The sequence below is a fragment of the Cygnus atratus genome, chromosome 1 (assembly GCF_013377495.2).
Source record: "Cygnus atratus isolate AKBS03 ecotype Queensland, Australia chromosome 1, CAtr_DNAZoo_HiC_assembly, whole genome shotgun sequence".
In the NCBI taxonomy this organism is placed as follows: Eukaryota; Metazoa; Chordata; class Aves; order Anseriformes; family Anatidae; genus Cygnus; species Cygnus atratus.
In genome coordinates this window covers 4,620,648-4,639,013 of record NC_066362.1, presented here as the reverse complement: position 1 = coordinate 4,639,013, position 18,366 = coordinate 4,620,648, and the positions used below count along the sequence as shown (strand labels likewise).

At 54.0% G+C, this 18,366-nt stretch overlaps 1 protein-coding gene across 11 annotated transcripts in view; it reads right to left on the bottom strand.

The window, feature by feature from the left end:
* GATA3 (GATA binding protein 3) overlaps positions 1 to 17,284 on the bottom strand; it is a 28,778-nt gene extending 11,494 nt beyond the window's left edge. Inside the window, exons 1-4 of one of the 11 annotated variants that reach the window (XM_050713002.1) lie at positions 17,146 to 17,284; positions 7,545 to 8,180; positions 4,360 to 4,896; positions 1,438 to 1,580 (exon numbers count right to left, since the gene is read on the bottom strand). In XM_050713002.1, the coding sequence (XP_050568959.1) occupies positions 1,438 to 1,580; positions 4,360 to 4,896; positions 7,545 to 7,785 (921 nt within the window). In that variant the 5' untranslated portion in view covers positions 7,786 to 8,180; positions 17,146 to 17,284. Of the gene's footprint in view, positions 1 to 1,437; positions 1,584 to 4,359; positions 4,897 to 7,544; positions 8,436 to 8,802; positions 9,012 to 17,145 lie in introns of those variants that run through there. The other 10 variants (XM_050712993.1, XM_050712985.1, XM_035549431.2 and 7 more) reach the window with 10 other exon arrangements.
* Between the last annotated feature and the right edge of the window lie 1,082 nt (positions 17,285 to 18,366).

The window sequence follows — 18,366 nt, the reverse complement described above, 5'->3', positions numbered from 1 at the left end:
TTGGATACACTCAAGCTCCTGTGTGTTTGGGCTGGGGAAACAGAGCTGTTGTTTATGAGTTATCTCCAGGGCCCAGATATCCGGCAGCTTTTTCCTAGGAAGTTAACTTTACACATAAAGAGAGAACGAGAGAGGGAAAAAAAATAAGAAAATGAAGTGTGTGTGTGTGTGTGCTTAAGACAGAAAGGCCAGGGGGAGAAGGAGAAGAGAATGAGAGAGCTGCCCAAAAATTAAAAATCCCAACCTGCACTTCCCTCCCTAGAAAGCCTTTCCTTTTTCCTAACGAGGCTATGAAAGACGAGCCTGAGCCCAGGGAGACCAACGTTTTCTTGTAAGGGAAAAGTGCGGGGGAAGGCACTGAGCGTCCATCCCCGAACATGCACAGCCGAGCTCCCGCACTGGCACACCGCAGACATCCCATTCGCTCCATCAGCCCCAAAACCCTGTGGGGATGCAAGAACTGCTTTTTCTCCACCTTCTGAGCAGCCCCCAGGAGCCCGCTCACATTTTAATCCGAATGAAACCAAACGTGCCTTGATTCGAAACGTTCAATAACTTCCCAGGCAGGGAACATATTTTTTTCCCCCACTTGATATATTTTTCCCCTTGTGGTTTGCCTGATTATTTGCCAAATATACTTCAGCGCATTTATTAGCCGTGCCCACAGCTTCCAGACCTTTTTGTGGCTTCCAGGGAAATTCATAAATAGATCACTGGGGATGCTATAACATATTGCCTGTGTACATTACGGTCACGAGGCCTGAAACTATGAGTTCACTATTATTTCTAATAGTTACGCAAGCATTTCTCCTTCTCCCAGCTTGTGTTGTTGCAGGTGCACACTCAGCTTTGCACACTCACACCCTCTGCCATCCCCTACCTGGTGGCAGCAATGGCATGGTTGGAGACATACAGTGCTCGGGGACAAATGACCACACCAGGATCCAATGGTACCAGGACCATCAGCTGAGCCACCATCAGCTCAGGTCCCCCACCACAGCACCAAGGGGGGTGGAAACACACAGGGAGCTGTCTGGGGGGCCCCAGAGAAACCCTCTTCTCCTGATATCTCCTTGGTCACTGGGAAGTGCCCATGTCCCTTGGAGAAAGCCACCATCATCGGGTCGCCATGCAGGAACACTGCACAGAGGCCTCTGCCCTATCGCAAACTGGGAGAAAGCTCATTTTTGGATTACAAAAAAGTCATGAATCTTGATTTTTTAAACCTGTTCTGCAATTTGCAATAGGAACAATCATCTGAGGCCCATGCCACATGGGAACATCCCTGAGCGTCCTCCCTCCCAGCCCTCTGGCATGGTGGGCCCAGATTTTGGGTCTGGCTGAGCTTTCCGTCTCCATCCTAGGCTGTGGACAAGAAGCAAAAGTTGCATTAAAAAAAATAAAATAAATTTTAAAAAATCAAACATGGAAACTCACCAGTCTTCTCTTGGGTTTGATCAGGGGCCGGTTCTGCCCGTTCATTTTGTGATAGAGTCCACAGGCGTTACACAAGTAGTGCCCGGTGCCGTCTCTTCTCCACAGGGGGGTTGAGGTAGCCCCACAATTTACACACTCCCTGCCTTCTGGAAACAAGAGAGCGCATGGATCACTTAGGGAAAGCAGAGGTGAAAGGGGATGGAGAAAGCTCCCCCAACCCCCAAAAACCCTCCAAAAGACCTGTCTGTGCCAGACCCTGCCTGTCCTCTCCACACTCAGGATGTCGAAGCAAAGTCCTGAGGTCATGTCTGAAGGACATCCTGGGCAGAGGTGGGGGCACTCAGACCTGGTGGGAACTGATCCTGCCCACCCAGTCCTCACACCCCCACACCATCAGCTGTATTGTGTTCTGTTCCCTCACCCAAACCCTAGGGCAGCTCGAGGGGCTCCCATGAAGCTCTCACTCTGGAGCACTCCAGCAGGAAGGACGCTGAAGGATTGGTGGGTCCCCATCACCTCTGGAGTAAGGACTCCTATGGCCCTCTGGTCCCCGTCTCACTATATGGACCAGACAAACCTTGACAGGCTATAATAGGAGCCCCTGACCCTCCTGAGATACCAAAGTTTTGTCCATGAACCCTTTCCAACATGTATGGGGACCCCAGGGTCACCCCTGGAGCATCTCCCTGGCTCGCAGGGGGTGCACGACCCAGGGAGGCTCTTCCTTTGGCCTCAGGTCAAGTCAAATCCTGAACCCCCAAAATAACCATAGATCAACAACCCAAACACCCCTCCATCTCCAGCCAATCCACAATCTCTCTGCTGATACCCGCTATTGATTTGCAATTGGTTTGCATATTGGTTTGCAATTAAGCTTTCACTGCTCAGCCGTCAGGGCTGCAGAAACCCCTCTGCCTTCCCCACTGCATGTAGAGCCTGATGGTCCAACACCAATTTGGGGGATCCCAAACGGTCCCATGCCTGTTTAAAGTCTTTTCCATCTCCTCCCCCTCCTTTTTGACACCCGTTTATCCTCTCCCTGGTTATGGGGCGTCTCCGCCAACCCACTGGCTCCCAGCACAGAGGGGATACAGATTTAGGGGATGCAGTTGTTCTTCCCAGCTACTTTCGAAGGGCTAGGTAGTCAGTTGTTGTTGTATTTCTTGCACCTAAAGACATTGGCAAGCCATCTGAGAGCTGCAGCAGACCTCGGCTGGCCGGAGCAGAGTTAACCCAGCACACAGCTCCCCACTGCCCCAGCCCGCGCTGCGTTCGAGCAAGAGGCATCCGCACCCTAACCACAAACGGCAGCCGTTCTTCCAGTACCTTTGCGCTAAAACCCTCTCTCCCCACACTCCAAAAAAAAAACTTAGAATGATTAAACAAAAAATGCAGCCGTTTCTCCCTCTTTCATCCTGCAGAAACACCCCCTCCCTCCTTTTCCTGCAGCCCTTCGCCTAGCCCCATCCCCCTTTGTCTGCGAGCTTCCCAGCTTGCTAAAATCGACTTTAAAAAGAAAAAAAAATAGGTGTTGCTCTCGGGGTTGGTTTATCTCAAACCGCAGACGTCTTTCTAGAAGGTAAAGTAACAGAAAGTGGCAAAAGGAAAACAAGAGGGAGGAGGAGAAAGGGGGCAAAACGGTTTGAAAATCCCGCGCAGCCGGTGCCCCGGCTGGATCTGAGGCTCGGAGGGCACCGGGCAGGGGACGAAGTCGGAGCCCGGCCCCGCAGCAGCCACCGGTCCGTGCCGGGGCCGGGAGGGAGCTGCTCCCGGTCATCCCCGGGTCGTTTTTTTTTTCCCCTCCGGTTAGCCGGGGCAGCCGCTCTGAGAGCGTTTGAGTGTCTGTCCCTCTCTTTTGTTTCACTCCATCTCTCTCTCTCTTGCTTTCATGTACAAAACATACAGGTCTGGGGTTTTTTGTCACTCTAACCGCATCCGGACTCTATTAAAGTTCCTGGCGCTGGATAAACAATGCAACTGTCGCGTGCAGCAGTCTGAAAATAATTGGATTAGCTCAAACATATCAGCTAAATAGAGACAGTCCCTGCTCAGACAGACAGAGTAAATGTCACCCTGGAAAAACCCTGAAAACTGATCTCATTCATGCCAGGCAACCCTGCAGCAGCCTCCACGGAAAAAAAAAAAATATATATATATATATATATATATATATATTGAGAGGGGGGAGAAAAAAAATAAGAGTTTTGACTAATCGCCCTTTGCTCTGCACACACACACACACGGGCTCACCCAGCACCCTTTGGTGCCCACAAATTCATAATTCCCCCTCCCCGCCGCAGCGCAGCGGAGCCGCGCAGGATGCGCAGGGAGCCGGGGACCCCCCAGCAGTCCCTCCTTGTCTTTTTCCCTAGGAGGGATGTTTCTGGGGTCCGGTCCGGGGGCACGGAGCTGGTTGGGGCCGGGGGTGAGCTCAGGGCAAATCCCGCCCCCCCCCCCTTCCCTCTCCATCTCCCAGCCTCCCGGCGCCGCAGGGGAAGAGGCCCTGGGCTGAGCGAGGCGGAGGGCAGGCGGGGGAAGTTGGCCGGGATTTAAGTGGCATTATTAAAATCCAGAGAGATACACTAATGCTGCGGTTCCCTCGGTTTCGCTTCCTCGTTAGACGCCGCAGCTGAGCACACACACTTTGGGGCAGCGGAGGGGGCAGGATCGGACCCGGGGCAGGAGCCCTGGAAGGGAACGGCATCTCTCAGGCTGAATAAGGGGGGATTCGGCTCAGGGCAAGCTGTAGGGTCAGCAAGTTTCCCCTCTTTTTCATCCCACGAGTGTTTGTGCGCATCCCTCTGTGCGTGGAGGATGTGGCCGTGCACCCTCTTTGCCACCCCTATTGCTTCCTCCCCTCTCCCGAGCATCTGGGACAAAAAAAAAAAAAAAAAAAAAAAAAAAAAAAGCCAAAAACCCTACCTGTGCTTGACCGTGCTTTCGGTCTGGATTTGCACCCGAACCCGGTAGGCGATCCTCCTAAGAGGCTACTGGGGGGAAAAAGTCCAGAGCCATATTCTGGGACGTACGGCGGGTAGGTAGTGATGGGGTGATGCGCGGAGGAGGTGGCTCCCCCTAAAGAGGCCATGCTGCTCCGCGAGTGGGACGACTCCAGCTTCATGGTGTCGGCCAGGGACACCTGATATTTGATGCATTCCTTCTCGTCCTGCCGGCTGGAGCCGGTGGAGCCGGGAGTGGAGATGGACGGATCCGGGGACACATCTTTGGGAGGGGTCGGCGGGAAGGTGAAAAGGTGCGGGCTGGAGTGGCCGGCGGATAAAGTGGAGGAGGAGGCGGGTGGGTAGACGGAGAGGGGTCCCGGCGAGCTGTGGTGGATAGAGGTTTTGGAGAAAGGGCTGAGGTTCCAGGGGGAAGCGCTGTGGTGGCTGCTCAGCGCCTTGCTCCCGTCCAGCCACGGCAGCGAGCCGTGCAGCAGCGGGGGGCGGCACACCTGGCTCCCTGCGCGGAAAAAAGCACAGCAAAAAGCCGGTTACATTCCCCTTGCACCCCTATGAGCCCGTCGCGGGGGTGCCAGCCTGCACCCCCCCATCCCTTCCCCTCCTTCCCCAAAAGCTCGGCTGGATCCCGAGTGCAGGGCGAGCAAGAAAAATCGCATCTGGTGCAGACCCCTCGGCTTCCCCCCCTTTAAAATTAAACTTTTAACGCTGTCATAGCCCCGAAGTGGTCGCCCTGATCCTGCAGGACCTGGTAGCCGGGCTGGGACCCCCCCCGAGCAGGGATGCCCTGGGACACGGAGGGGGGATATGGCCAGCCCTGCTTCACCCTCTCCCTTCCAGACAATCCCAGGCAGGTTTTGAAGGAAAGATCCCGCGTGAAATTGCCAAGCCCCTGCTGCAGAAATCATTTTTCTTAGCTGGAAAATAATTTGTCAGTCACTTCCCAAAAGCAGCCATGGGCTACAAACCCTGGGCATATTCTGGCCAAACGGAGAAGACCAGAAGATGCCCCAAAACGGAATTATAACCTTTCCAGCAGGGCTGTTAAACTTTGCATACTGCCCCAGTTTGCCCTTTTTTTTTTTTTTTTTAATCCATCAGGCTGTCCTCAAATGTTAGACAGCGTTTTTGTGACAATATGGCACACGCGGAGAGAGCCAACTGTCTGAGAAGAAACTCTCCATCCCCTTCGTATCACAAAAGACTTTTCACTTGTGTTTTAAAATACAGACCTGGATTTGGGTTAGAGGGACCACTAGATCTATCTAGATTTAAGCAGTCAAATTTTTTTTTTCCTTTGATTATAAATGTTCCGAAGGGATCATACCTAATATTTTAAAATAATTTCTGCCTTTGTGGGAAAAAAAAAAAAAAAAAAACATTCAAAGAATCAAATCTACCGAAATTCACAGCGACTTGAACAAATCGCTAGAAGCTGAAAAACACAGTTATTCACCTGGAGGAGAGCAAGTTTGTGCCTGCTAGTAAAGCTCTGAAACACAATGACATCTAGAGGTCCTTAACTTCTCTAGGTATCGTGATACGTGTGTACAGACTGCTAAATATACAGAAGGAGAGATGCAAACACAGATCTATCGAGCCACAGATAGCAAAGGAGCGGGTGCAGCATGGACACATATGTTTGCATGGGAGCCTGTGTGTGTCTAGAAGATCTCCAAGCTACTTTTCACCGTACCAGACTTTAGTGAACAATACTGAAAGTAACTGCTCAAAAGGAAGGGAAGGTGGGTTATACGAATAGAAAGGGTCAAGATTCATTATCTTCTCCAGGAAGTAGCATAGTAAATAATATTCAGGCTAGATCAGAGAGACCGCAGTTCCACTTTCTGCTGATATATTGGGAAAAAAAAATGAAGAGAAAAGAAAGAAAGGACAAAGGCTGCTGATCCTTAGAAATAATTGTTTTAAATGGACTAATAGGCGAACAATGCAGTTACTGAGCGGAGCCTAATGCAGCCTCGCACTCAACAAGTAGCCGAGGGCCGGGAGCAGCCCCCGGAGCCCAGCTCACTCTTCCCACCTTCTTCGCCTTGATTTTGTGGTGATTTCCACGGCAAGCCTCAGGCTTTTTAGATTCCGCCACTTCGGAGAGGTCACCCTGTGGCTTTGGAAATCAGCGGCTGGTTGTTTCCCTCATTTTTTTATTATTATTTTCCCCCTTTCCCTAATTTTTAACCATAGAGGCAAACTCGAGCCGCGTACACTGGGTCGCTCCGATCCTTCTTAAAAAGATGGCACCAAAATTTTCATCCCTCCTCAGACCTGGGCCCCATCGGCCCCAGGTATTTTGCCTCCTCTCTAAAAGCTGTGGCCCAGGAATAAAACTCAGGCTGTGGCTCACTACCTTCCTGCAGGACAAGAAAACACAACAGGGCTGGTGTCTAACCTGGTTGCACCTCGGGATTTTTCTTCTTTCTTGTTTTCAACACGCGCCATGGTGCGGCCCTGGGTGAATGTGCAAAACTTTCAAATCAAGCCTAACAAGCTCCCAAGGTGCAAATGAAATATCCCAAGCGTGAGGACAGCGGGGTCATTCTCACACCCCTGCTCTACAGCTTGCTTTTTTTCTCGAGATCAGCTAATCGTGCAAAAACTAAACACCGTACGAAAAGCCTGTTCGCCTAACTAGAGGAAAATACCTAAGTGAGAGAGAGGGGGAAAGAGAGAAAGAGAAAGAAAAAAGTATGACAGATGAAAGAGAAAGAGGAAGACATGGAGCAGGAGAGGGGAAAAGTGGGAGTGAGGAAAAAGAAAAAAGGAAGAGAGGAAGGAAGGGAGGAAGGGAGGAAGGAAGGAAGGGAAGTAGGAAGGGAAGAAGGAAGGAAGGAGAGATGGAGAGGAGAAAGAGAGAAAGAGAGAAAAAAATGAAAGAAGGAAAGAAGGAAAAGAGAAAGAGAAAGAAGGAAAAGAGAAAGAGAAAGAAGGAGAAGAATTAAAAAAAAAAAAAAAAAAAGGAAAGAGAAGAAAGCGGGAAAAGAAAGCGAAAAGTAGCCGGATTGGGATGCATTTCTCCCAAGCCAGCCCCCAAATCCCCCCCGTGCCGTAGTTTCCCAGGGGCTCTGCCCGCCGGCAGCCGGGGCTGCTCGGAGCCGCCGAGGGTCGGGGGGGTGGGCAGCGGGGGGCACTCACCGTGGTGGGCCGTGGGGTATCGCTGCACGGTGGCTCGCACGGAGTTGCCGTAGTACGGGGGGACGGGGTTGCCTTGTCCGTCGATGTTAAAAAGTACATCCACTTCCTCGGCGAGAGGATACTGCGTGGGGTCCATGTAGGTATGGCCAAGGGTGGGGTGGTGCGAGTCCGGGTGCTGCCCATTGAGCACGGCCGGGTGGTGGTGGCTCACCCACCGCGGCTGGTCCGTGGAGACCTCCATCTTCCGCGCTCGGTGCTCCGCCGCTGCTCTTCCTCCTCCTCCTCCTCCTCCTCCTCCTCGGCAGGGCGCGGGGGGCCGGCGGTGGGAGGGGGGGGACGGTGCGGAGACGGTGCGGAGTCGGGGAGGGGGGGGAACTGCTCGGCGAAGTCGGGGTTGTTTCTGTTTTGCTTTGGTTTTAAATCGGAGGGAGGGGGGGTTGCGGTAATGAGCGGCCGGTTCCAAAAATAAAAGTAAAAAATAAAAATAAAGGAGGAGAAAAAAAAAAAGGAGAATGTAATAAAAAAGAAAAAAAAAAAAGAAAAGAAAACAAATAAACTCAGGGAAAAAAATCTCTACGAAGTGAGATCCCCTCGGTATCTTCCGCTCTTTTGCAGATGTTTCTCTTCTTTGATCACCTGTAACGAGAAAGAGGAAAGGGAAGGAGCAGAGAGAGAGAGAGAGAGAGAGAGAGAGTGGCAGAGAGAAACGTGCTTGAGAAGCTCTGAACTTTAGCACCTGACTTTTTAGGCAGCAGCAAACCCATCCCATCCCGCGGTAGCCATCCCTGGGAAGCGCCTGCTCTGCCCTGGACCCACCTCTCCCAGCGCCTCTTTCTCTTTCGCTCTCTCCCCGCCCGGCTAGCAGCAGCTCCGGCCGCCGCAGCTCGCTTGTTTTGCCCTTTTTTTTTTTTCCCCTTTTTTTTTTCTCCTTTTTTACCCCCCTTTTTTTTTTTTCGGTGTCGTCGCGGTCGTTTGTTTATTTGTTTGTTTGCTCAGTTTGCACCTGAGAAGCTCCGGCGGCTTAAGCCCGGTGAGAACTTGTGCCATTCGCTGCGCTGCAGCCTAGAGCCACTTTGATTGCTCATTAATTATTATGCAACCGAGAAAGGGAGGAAGAGAGGAAAAAGAGGGGGGAAAAAGAGAGGAGGGGGGTAATGTGATAGACAAGAGGGTGGGGGTGAAGGGAAGGAGCGAGGGCAAAAGGAGGGGGGAAGAAGGGGGAAAAAAAATAAAGTCGCTAAAGAAATTCCGCACAAACCTTGGTGGAGAAGCAGTATGTGACCCAGGAGGGATGAAGCTGAAAGTGCTTGATCAGATCAGATTGTGCTCGCTCGCCCTATTTTTTTTTCCCTTTTTTTTTTTCCTCCCTCTCTGTGTTTTTTTTTTTTTTTTTTTTTTTTTTTTTTTTTTTACAGGGAAGGCATTCTTTCTGAAAGGAGCAGGATGGCGCCAGCCGGCTCAGTGCTTACAGACAGCTGTGGCGAGACGCAACTTAAGGAGGTTCCAGTGTCATAAGCACGGGGGGGCGGAGCCTGGCCCCGGCTGAGGAGGGGACCGGCGGGGCGCACCCGGAGCCTCCGCGCTGCCCCCGCCGCGCACCCGCGGGAACCCCGCGCCGGGCGGCGCAATTTCACTAACTTCTTTTTTCCCTCCCCTATTTTATTCTTTTTTTTTTTTATTCTCTTACTCTATTCTTTCTTTTTGCTATTTTTGCTATTGAATTTTCTTTCTTTTTCTTTTTCCTCTTTTTATTTTTCTTTTTCCTTATTTGCTTTTTTCTTTTTTCTTTTTTTCCTTTTTTTCCTTTTTCCTTTTCCTTCTTTTCTTTTTTCTTTTTCTATTTATTCCCTTTTCCTTTCTTTTTCTTTTTCCTTTTCTTTTTTCTTTTTCCTTTTTCTCCACTTCATTTTTTTTTTTTAAAGGGGTTAACTAACTTTTCCCGCTGGCCACCAAACTCTGTGAGAGGCAGGCAGTTCCCGGACGTTATGCGATGGAGTGGGGCCGCTTCCCCTCTTCCACTCCCCAGCACCTCGGGGGTCTGGAGGTTCAAGAGCGGCCGGATCCCACTCCGGGATGCGCCGGCAGGTGCAGCACCTCCGAGGGCTGGCGACCCGAAAGGCGGCCGCTTCTCTTTGCGAGGGGCTGCCGGCGGCTTTAGGGCTGCTCCCTCTGAGGATTTGCTTTTAGGATATAAACTCTGAGAAGGGAATAATACAATTTGGGGGCTTTTTTTTTTTTTTTTCCCAGTTCTACCGGAGATGTTGGTTCTCCTGGACACCACCGGAGCCGTGCAAGGGACGTGCAGCAGGGCTTGGGACGGCTCCGCAGACCCCTTCGGGACGCACCCCCCCCCCCCCCCCCCACGGTGTCCCCGCTCCGTCCCGGCCGTCCCCGGTCTCGAACCCATGGCTCCCCACGGCGCCTCCCGCCGCCCTCAGCCAATGGGGGGCGAGCAGGAACCGGGGCGGCGGGCGCGGGCCACGCTGATTGGCTACTGCCCGCCCCCCCCCTCCCGGTCGCTGCCTTGAGCCAGGGCATCCCCTAGCGGGGACGGGACGGGACCGGGCGGGACGGGACGGGACGGGGGGAGATGGGGAGGGATGGGGGGAGATGGATGGATATGGATGGATGGAGGGGGCTGGGGGAGATGGAGGGGGCTGGGGATGGGGGGGGGAGTGGGAAATGGGGGATGGAGGGGGGATATGGGGGAGAGATGGAGAGAGGGGAGAGGGAATTGGGGAGAAAGGGAGAAGGGGAGAAAGGGAGGAAGAGAGGGAGAGAAAAACAAAAAGAGAACGAGAGGAAGGGAGAAAGAGAGGAAGGGAGTAAAGGAGAACGAGAGGGAAAAAAAAAGAAAGAAAAAAGGGGAAAACAGAAAAAAAAAAGGAAAAAGTAAAAAAAAGAAAAGAATAGAAAAATAAGAGAAACAGAGAGAGAAACAGAGAGAGAGAGAAAGAAAGAAAGAAAAGAAAAGAAAAGAAAAGAAAAGAAAAGAAAAGAAAAGAAAAGAAAAGAGAAAAGAAAATGGAAAAATGAAAGAAAATGAGAAATAATGAAAGAAAAAAAAAGAAATAATGAAAGGAAGAAAAGGAGAAATACTGAAAGAAAAAGCAGCAATTCAAAAAGTCACTCACGGGGCCGCTTTGAGCCTGCTGTGTCTCCGCACAGCGACCAGCCGGAGTCTACCCGGCTGCGGGAGGAAGCTCAGGCTCCTCTCGGCACTTTTTATACGGGGGGGTCTAATTAAAACCCGGGGTTCCGCAGCGGCGGCAGCGCCTCCCGCGCACCCCGCTCCCCGCCGCTGCGCGGGGCTGCGCGGATCGGGCGGCCGGGCAAGTCCTGGGCAGATGCGCGCTTCCCTGCGCCGATTTTTAGCCTCGATTTTTCACTTGCGCTGCCGGCAGGGCCGGGGGGATCCACCCGAACGTGAGCGTGGGGCACAGAAACACCGCTGAGGCTGAATTTTCGGTTCAAGCATTAAAAATGGTCTGTATTTTTAGACGGATATTTTTGAAAATACCGACTGGGGCAAGTAGAAACGCCGGGGACGGGAACCAGCCGTGCGGAGGAATCGGGACAGCCCAGCCGGGGGGGAAAACGCGCCCGGTGGGGTTAGGGGCTTGTTGGGTACCGGAGGGGACAGCAGCTGGGGGGGGACAACCCAGGATAAAGGGGGAAAAACGGGGACGGGAAGTCCGGACCCCCAAGGCCCCGCTGCTCCCCTCGCTGCCAGGCGCCTCCAAGGCTCCGGGGGGAGCCGGGCACGGCTGGCGGCATCTCATTAGGGGGGCAGGGGGGCGTTCGGGGGGCGCCCGAGATGGGGGGGAGGGGGGGGATGCTCACGGCCTTCCCCTTGGATTTTTAACTCGCTCCGGGCTCGACTTCCCTCTCGCTTCGGCTCTGCAGGAGCAGCTTTGCCTGATTTTATTTTTCAGGGTCCCGCGCCCCAAACCCTCCCCCTGGAGGGGGGATATTTTTTTGGACAGAAGTGGCCAGGGGAAGCCCCTCGCTTGCAAAATATTGATTTAAAGGCAAAACACAAACTCTCCGGCCCCCACCCCAGCTCTAAACGTGTTTTGTAAAGGTGAGGCCAGAGTCTCTCCCTTTATCCCTCCTCCCTGCATTTCCCCCGAGCCCGAGCCGTCCCTGCGGGTGGGGTTGGTCCACAGCCCTTCGCAAAAATCCCTTTAAAAGAAATCCCTTGGGAGGTGTTAGGGGGAGGGAGGTGGCACGGGCTGGGGGGCAGGTGAGCTGAGACCACCCCGCTCCACTGCCGCTGTTGCAGCTCCGGTACCGACAAGCGTGGGATCGCAGGAGGGGAATTTCCCTAGAGAGGTCACAAAATTGCTAAACCCTCGAGAAAATGAGCTTTTGCCCCCATCCACGGGTAGGGGAAGGTTTTTGCAGTCGCCACCTTTCAGCTGGTTGGAGGGCGAGGAGAGCTTGACGCCAGATCAAATTAGCAACATACAACAAAATGCAACGCAACGCAATAAAATAAAAGCGACGGTTGCAAGAAAAAAATAAAATTAAAGCAATGAAATAAATCGGTCGCCCCAAAGCCTGCTCGGTGCCGGGGGCTGCCCCAACGGGGCGGGCAGGGGGTGGCGGGGGGGGGGGGACCCTGCTCGTCGCCTCCCCCCCGCTGCCGCAGCCCCGATTTGGGGAGGAGGGCACCCGCTTTCAGATCCGCTTTGCTCAGCCTGCCCTTGCCTTTTCCTCCCGGTTCCGCAGCCCCGATCTGTCTATCCCCTTCCCGGCCGGGGGAGAACCGTGGTGGGGAGGGCAAAAACACACACACACCCTCCCGAAATAAATAAATAAATACGTAAATAAAGCGCAAATCCATAATTTTCTCCCCTTTCCTTCCTATAACCCGTGATCCCCCTCTTTTCTTTCATTTTTTTTTCTTTTCCCTTTTTTCTTTTTTTCTTTATTTTTTTTCTCCTTTTTTTTTTCCTTTCTTTTTTTATTATTTTTTCCAGGATCGCTGGCCTTGACCGTCCTTTTCCCAAGCTGTGGCCGCAGATCCATCACCTCGCCCCCCCCCACACCCGGCAGCCCCCAGCAGGGTTTCCAGTGACAGCCCGGCTCTAATAGGATCCCTTTGTTGGAGCAATTAGCCCCAGGATCGCCCCCCCAGCCGCCCCATAAGGCTCTCGGGGGTTAATTCTGCCGGGGGAGCCGGGCTCCAGCATCCCTCCAAGCCAGGGGCTGTCTGGCTGCGTGTTGGGGGGGTTGCAATGGGGCGATCCCTGGCCCTGAAAAGTCAAAACCCATTTGACAAAAGTCCCAAAAGGAAAAATAATAATAAAACCCGGGGAGATGGGGCGGGTACCAGCCTACCTCTCCCCTAAAAGTGAGCGTTCAAAAGACACGACCCCCCCACCAACACCAACACCACCCTATTATCCCCAGGCCCTGCCGTTATAATAGGTTTTGAGGAGGTTTTATGGGGCCGGGGCTGCCCCGCTGCCTCCGGCCCCCCTCTGCTCCGTCCCCAGTGATGCCCACCCGAGACACTGGCACCGGCGTGGGTTTCGCTGCCTTTTTTGGGGGGCGGGGACAGGCAGAAAAAGCCCCCTCCTCCGCTTTTACCCCCCCTCGCACCCTCCTTTTAGACGACAATTGACTGCAAGCGGATTAAGTTACGTTTGCCGGGCTGGGGTTTTTACAGGGTACCAGAATAGTACAGGTAAAGCTGTACAAACAGCCGGGAGCTACGAATCGGAGGGTTATGGAGAGGACACGGCCCAGGGCAGAGCTCCCAAGATTTTTTTGCCTTGCTCTCTACCGAGGGAATGGGGTCGGGGAGGGAAAGGCGCTGCCCCATATCCATCGCCCCCTCCCGGGACACGCAGTCGGGACCAGCCCGGTGTGCGGGGAGCTGCTGAGATAAGGCCGGCTTAAACAAAGACAGGGAGAGGAGGGAATGGTTCTTTTTTATCCTCTCTCTTCTTCTTTTTATTTTTTTCCCCCTCCGTCAATCAGGCAAGGAATTGTGATCTCTTCCCCCAACGCCACCCTCTCTCTAGCAGGATAAACGAACCACAAGCCAGCAATAAATAATAATAATAATAATAATAATAATAATAATAGAAAGTCCTACAGAAAAACAGAGATACTAGACTGACATTTCTCTCTCTCTTCTTTCAAGGCAGCTTGTCCCCCTGAGCCTTCCCCTCCGCTTCGAAACCAGCCACATGTGTGGTTTTTTTCTTATTTATTCTTTTTTTTCTTTTCTAAATGCACATATGTGTATGTTTCCGTTCGCTTCTAATAATTCATTTATCTCCCTTTCGTGCAGATCGGGAGGAAGCAGACACACGCACACACACGCACACAAAGAAATGCCGAGCCATGCAAATCGAGCGAGAGCACAAATCAACTTCTGATTACATCGGCTCCAATTTTTCCTCCCTTCGTGCAACACAGCAGAAGCACACATTTTTATTTTTTTTTTTCAGCGCAAATGATGCTATGTGATGAGGAGGGAGGAAGGGGGCGGGGGGGGGGGGGGGGGGGGGGGGGAAACCCTGCTCTGCCGAAGAACAGAAATTCGAAGAATTAAAATTGGGAGGAGAGAGAAACCGGGACTTTTCTTTCCCCTCCTCCCCCCCTCCTTTGAAGCTGAGAGGAGGGCTACTGCCCCGGGACACTGCAGGAGTTTAAAAAAAAAAAAATAGAAAAAAAAAAATCTGAGAAAGATCAAAAACCGGCTCCGCAAGTCCCAGCGGCGACCTCTCCCCCCGCCGCATTCCCCAAAGTGCGCGGCGCAAACCCGGAGCGGAGCCGGGCGAGGCGGCGGGGGGGACCCGGGGGGGTCCCGGGTGGTGGCCCTGTCACCCCCGCTGCCTGTCCCTGTCCTGCTCCGGGACGGGAGGCAGAGCCCAGCTCCCTTCCTTCCTTCCCTCCCCATTTCCCTGCTTCTTTTTCCCGCAGCGCAGCCCCGGCTTCAAGCTCAGCACGGTAAGTCCCTTTTTCCCCCCTTTTTTATTTTTTATCTTTTCCCCCTCCCGTCTTTTCTCGGAGGGGTGGCTGGAAAAGGGGTTCCACCTTTCTCTCTTTTTATTCTCCTCTCCCAGCTCCTTTCTTTTTTCTTCTCCTCCCGCTCCAAGCCCCGCGAAGAGCATCCGCGGGCACCGCTCCCCCCGGCACGGCGCTGGGGTCGGGCACCGCTTCCGAGAGGTTCCGGCAGATAAAAAACAATAAAAAAATAAAAGAGACGGGGAAGGAGAGGGAGAAAAAAAAAAAAAAGAGAGAGAGAGACAGAGAGACAGAGAAGAAATACTTCAAATCCCACCCCAAAAAAATCCGGTGAGGTTAAGGAAATGCACATTACCAGCCAAAAAAAAAAAAAAAAAAAGGAGCGGGGGGGAGGAAGGAAAGAAAAAAGAAAATGAGCCACTGTATTTCCCCGCTGCTGAGGCTTTAAGCAAATGATCGCCCTACAATAATCAGCCGGCGGCTCCCAGCGCCGGGGATGCGCGTCCCGGGGCGGGGAAGGGGCTCTCGCTTTGCTCGCCTCGGTTTTGCCTCCCAGGAGCGTTTTAAGAAATAGATGTGAAGGTGAATTGAACCGGTTTCCACGCAGCCCGTGGAAAAGGTGAGGCTGCCGTCGGGTTTAGTGACTTTTGGGGTTCTTTTCTTCCCCCATAAACCCCAAACCCTGGGATTTACGATGAAGCAGAACACCCAAATTGACGTGAGAAGAGGCGGTGGAATTAACACCGGCTCCTTGTCGAGGTGGAGGGACATATCCTGACCTCCCGGCACCCAAACCGGAGCGATTTGCTCCGGGAAGAGCCCGGCTGCCGCTAGCTCAGAGCAGTCCTCGCACCCCCAGCACCCCCAAACCAAACCTCCCCTGTCCACAGCCCCCCGGCCCTAACCCGCTCCGTAAATGTCGGGCTCGCATTTGGTGTCCCAAGCTCCCAAATTCAAATTGGAGGGAGGGGGACACACGTCTGCCCCGATTTTGCACTCCTTGCTGCTGTAAAGGGGTTTCATCCCTAATTCCTCTGGGGGTGCTGTCCCCTAGAGGTGCCCTTATAGGCACCTTTCCGTCCTGGGGGCCGAGCAGAGCACCCAGGCAAGCTGCGGGGGAGCAATTTCTCCTCGTTTTTTACCCCCCTGAAATTAAAACACCCCCTTCGGCTCCGTTAAAAATAATAATAATAAAAAAATATATTTTATTTTTATTCCCGGGGAGAATGAATGAAGCGCTTTGCCCCAGCCGGGAACAAAGTGCCGGTGCGGTGCCCTACCCTCTCCCCCCTTCCTCACCAAACACTCTTTTGCTCCTCTCCCTCTGTCCCCTCTGTCCCCTCTGTCCCCAGGCTGCCAGGACCCACCGTGCCCCCCTCTGCCTGCCCAGGTGGCCGGGGATGCCGAGCCCCGGCTCCGCACCTGCGGCCCATAAATAATGGGGAAAACAAGCAGGGCCGGCGGTTATTAATTAGCCGGTTTCATTAAAATCCATTCCCCAGAGCCCTCTGCCTGCGCACGGACACGCGAAAGTAAGAGGAGAGAGATGGATGCGCACACGCATTTTTTTTTCCCCCTATTTTAAAGGCTCTCGGTGACAGCCTGCGCGCATTTTTGGACAGCCCAGGCTCCCTGCTGCCCCTGGGCAGGACGGTGGCACATTTCCTACAAGGGGAGGATGGAGGAGAGAGACCTGAAGCCGGGAGAAAAGGGAAAATCAGCCTTTAGCCTTCGGGCACCCAAAAGCCATCTCCCCGGTGGCATTGGGGACAGGGGGAGTATTCGCGGAGATGTGGGGTGCGGGCCCGGAGCAGAGCCATCCTCCTCCTCACCTCCTCCTGAAGCCGGGCTAGGCATGATTTGGGCTGGCGAGGTATAAAACAAGGGAGATCTGCGGAAAGGAGACGCGGGGGAGCTCGCCCTAATTACATCCTATTAGAAGCATATATATTTGTTGTGTATTGTATACCTTTGTTTAAATACATAGCGTTAAATATATAGCCTATAGGGCGCACACACGGCACGGATCGCCCAAAATCAGGTCCCGGGTGGGGAGAATTACGCGTGGGGACAGCGCGGAGAGGCGCGCAGCGCTTTGGGAAGGGGGGCTGCGTGGCTGCACCTCTTTTTTTATCCCCATAAAAAAGCCGAAATGGGGCACGGCAAGGCCCCTGCTACCCCCCTCCCCGTACCGAGGTTAATATTGCACGGGCAGGGCTGACAGCGCCGTGCCCCATTGCGTGCCCCCCCCCCCCCCAGCCCCAACCATCCTCACCCCAGCAGCCAGGGGCAGCCCAGCTCCTTCTCTCTTCCTAAATTTCTCGTCCCTCCCTGGCCGGGGGTGCCTTTCCCCAAGGTCACCGGGCAAAGCCACCCCTCCTTGCACACCCCCAGCTATAAGAGGCGGGGGGGGGGGGGGGGGGGGGCGGCGGCTCGGGTTGAGTTTCAGCCGGCGGCTGCTGCCCTTTGAGCCCAGCTCCCCTCCTAATTCCCTCCACGTGGAGAAGGAGCAAAAGGAGGAGGCGAAGGGGTGAAAAATAAAAAAAGAGAAGGGAGGGATGGGGAGGCCAGGGGTGGGGGTTGGGGGTGGGGGGGGAGATACGGATGCACTGACCTGGGCAGATGCTTTTTATTTTGTCCTGCTCCGCTGGAGCTCTCAGCGCAGGAGTGCGGGAGGAGCGGAGCGGCGGCTGCTGGCATGGCGCAAGCTCCCACCCGGGGGGAAAACCTGGGGGAGCCGCATCCTCCAAACGCCCACCCTGCCCTCCTCCTCCTCCTCCTCCTCCTCCTCAGGGCTGGGCTGAAGAGCAGAGCTCTTCCGGGTTGGGAAAGGGCAGAGAAAGAGGGAGAGAAATATGATGGGCTATTTCTCTGCACACCCAGCCCGGCTAAATCACAGGGGGCGGGCCGGGGAAAGGGGGGGGGGGGGGGGGGGGGGGGGGGGGGGGTCGAGCCGGGTCCTTGGGGCTCGCAGAGGTGTGAGCGTGATGAAACCCGTCCCGGCAGCGGCTGTCACTGCCGGGAGCCTGCAGAGCCTGGCGAGAGAGAGAGGGGAAAAAAAAAAAAATTAATTGTGCCTGTGATGGTGCAAATAGCACCGGAGCGAGCCCACGGCTGCACCGAGAGCTTTCGAGGAAAAGCGGTGACATTGGGGGGGGGGGGCTGAGCCTGCCTTGCTGCCCCCCTCCTCCTCGGGAGGGAATTATATCGGGCCATTATTATTATTATTTATTATTATTATTATATGTGTATAGGGGTACGCGATCCACGCAGAAAAAAATAAATCCCCACGCGCGCCTTGGCACACCTGGGGGGTATCTCTCTCCCCAGTGTCCGTCTGTTCTTCCAGGGCTGACCCCAGCGCCAAATTTCCCTCCTTCCCTCCCTGCTGCCCCTCTCCCCACGGAGAGCAGCCCCGTACCCCAAAGCTGGGGCATGTTTTCCCTACCCCCTATGGGGGAAAGCAACCGCCCCCCCCCCTTCCCCCCCGAGCTGCTGTGGGTTCGGGGGAGAAACCCCCATGTCCCTGCATTAAGCAACCCCCCCTCGGCGTTTCCCCGTATTTCCGCGGGGGGGGGGTGCTGGACTTTTCCCTCTTTCCCTCGGCCGAGAGGCTGAAAAATCCCATTTTTGCCCATTTCGCTTTAAAATAAATACCCCCCAACCTTCCTGCAGCCCTCCCCGGGAGTCCTGCCGTGTGCTGGAGAAAAAAGGGGAAAAAAACGTCGGATTTGCTCGCTGGAAAACTTGCCCGAGGTTTAGTGGTGCTGGTTTTTCCTACTGAAGGTCGGTGCCTTTGGCTTCCATGCCCCCCCCCCCCGGCGGGGGGGGGTGT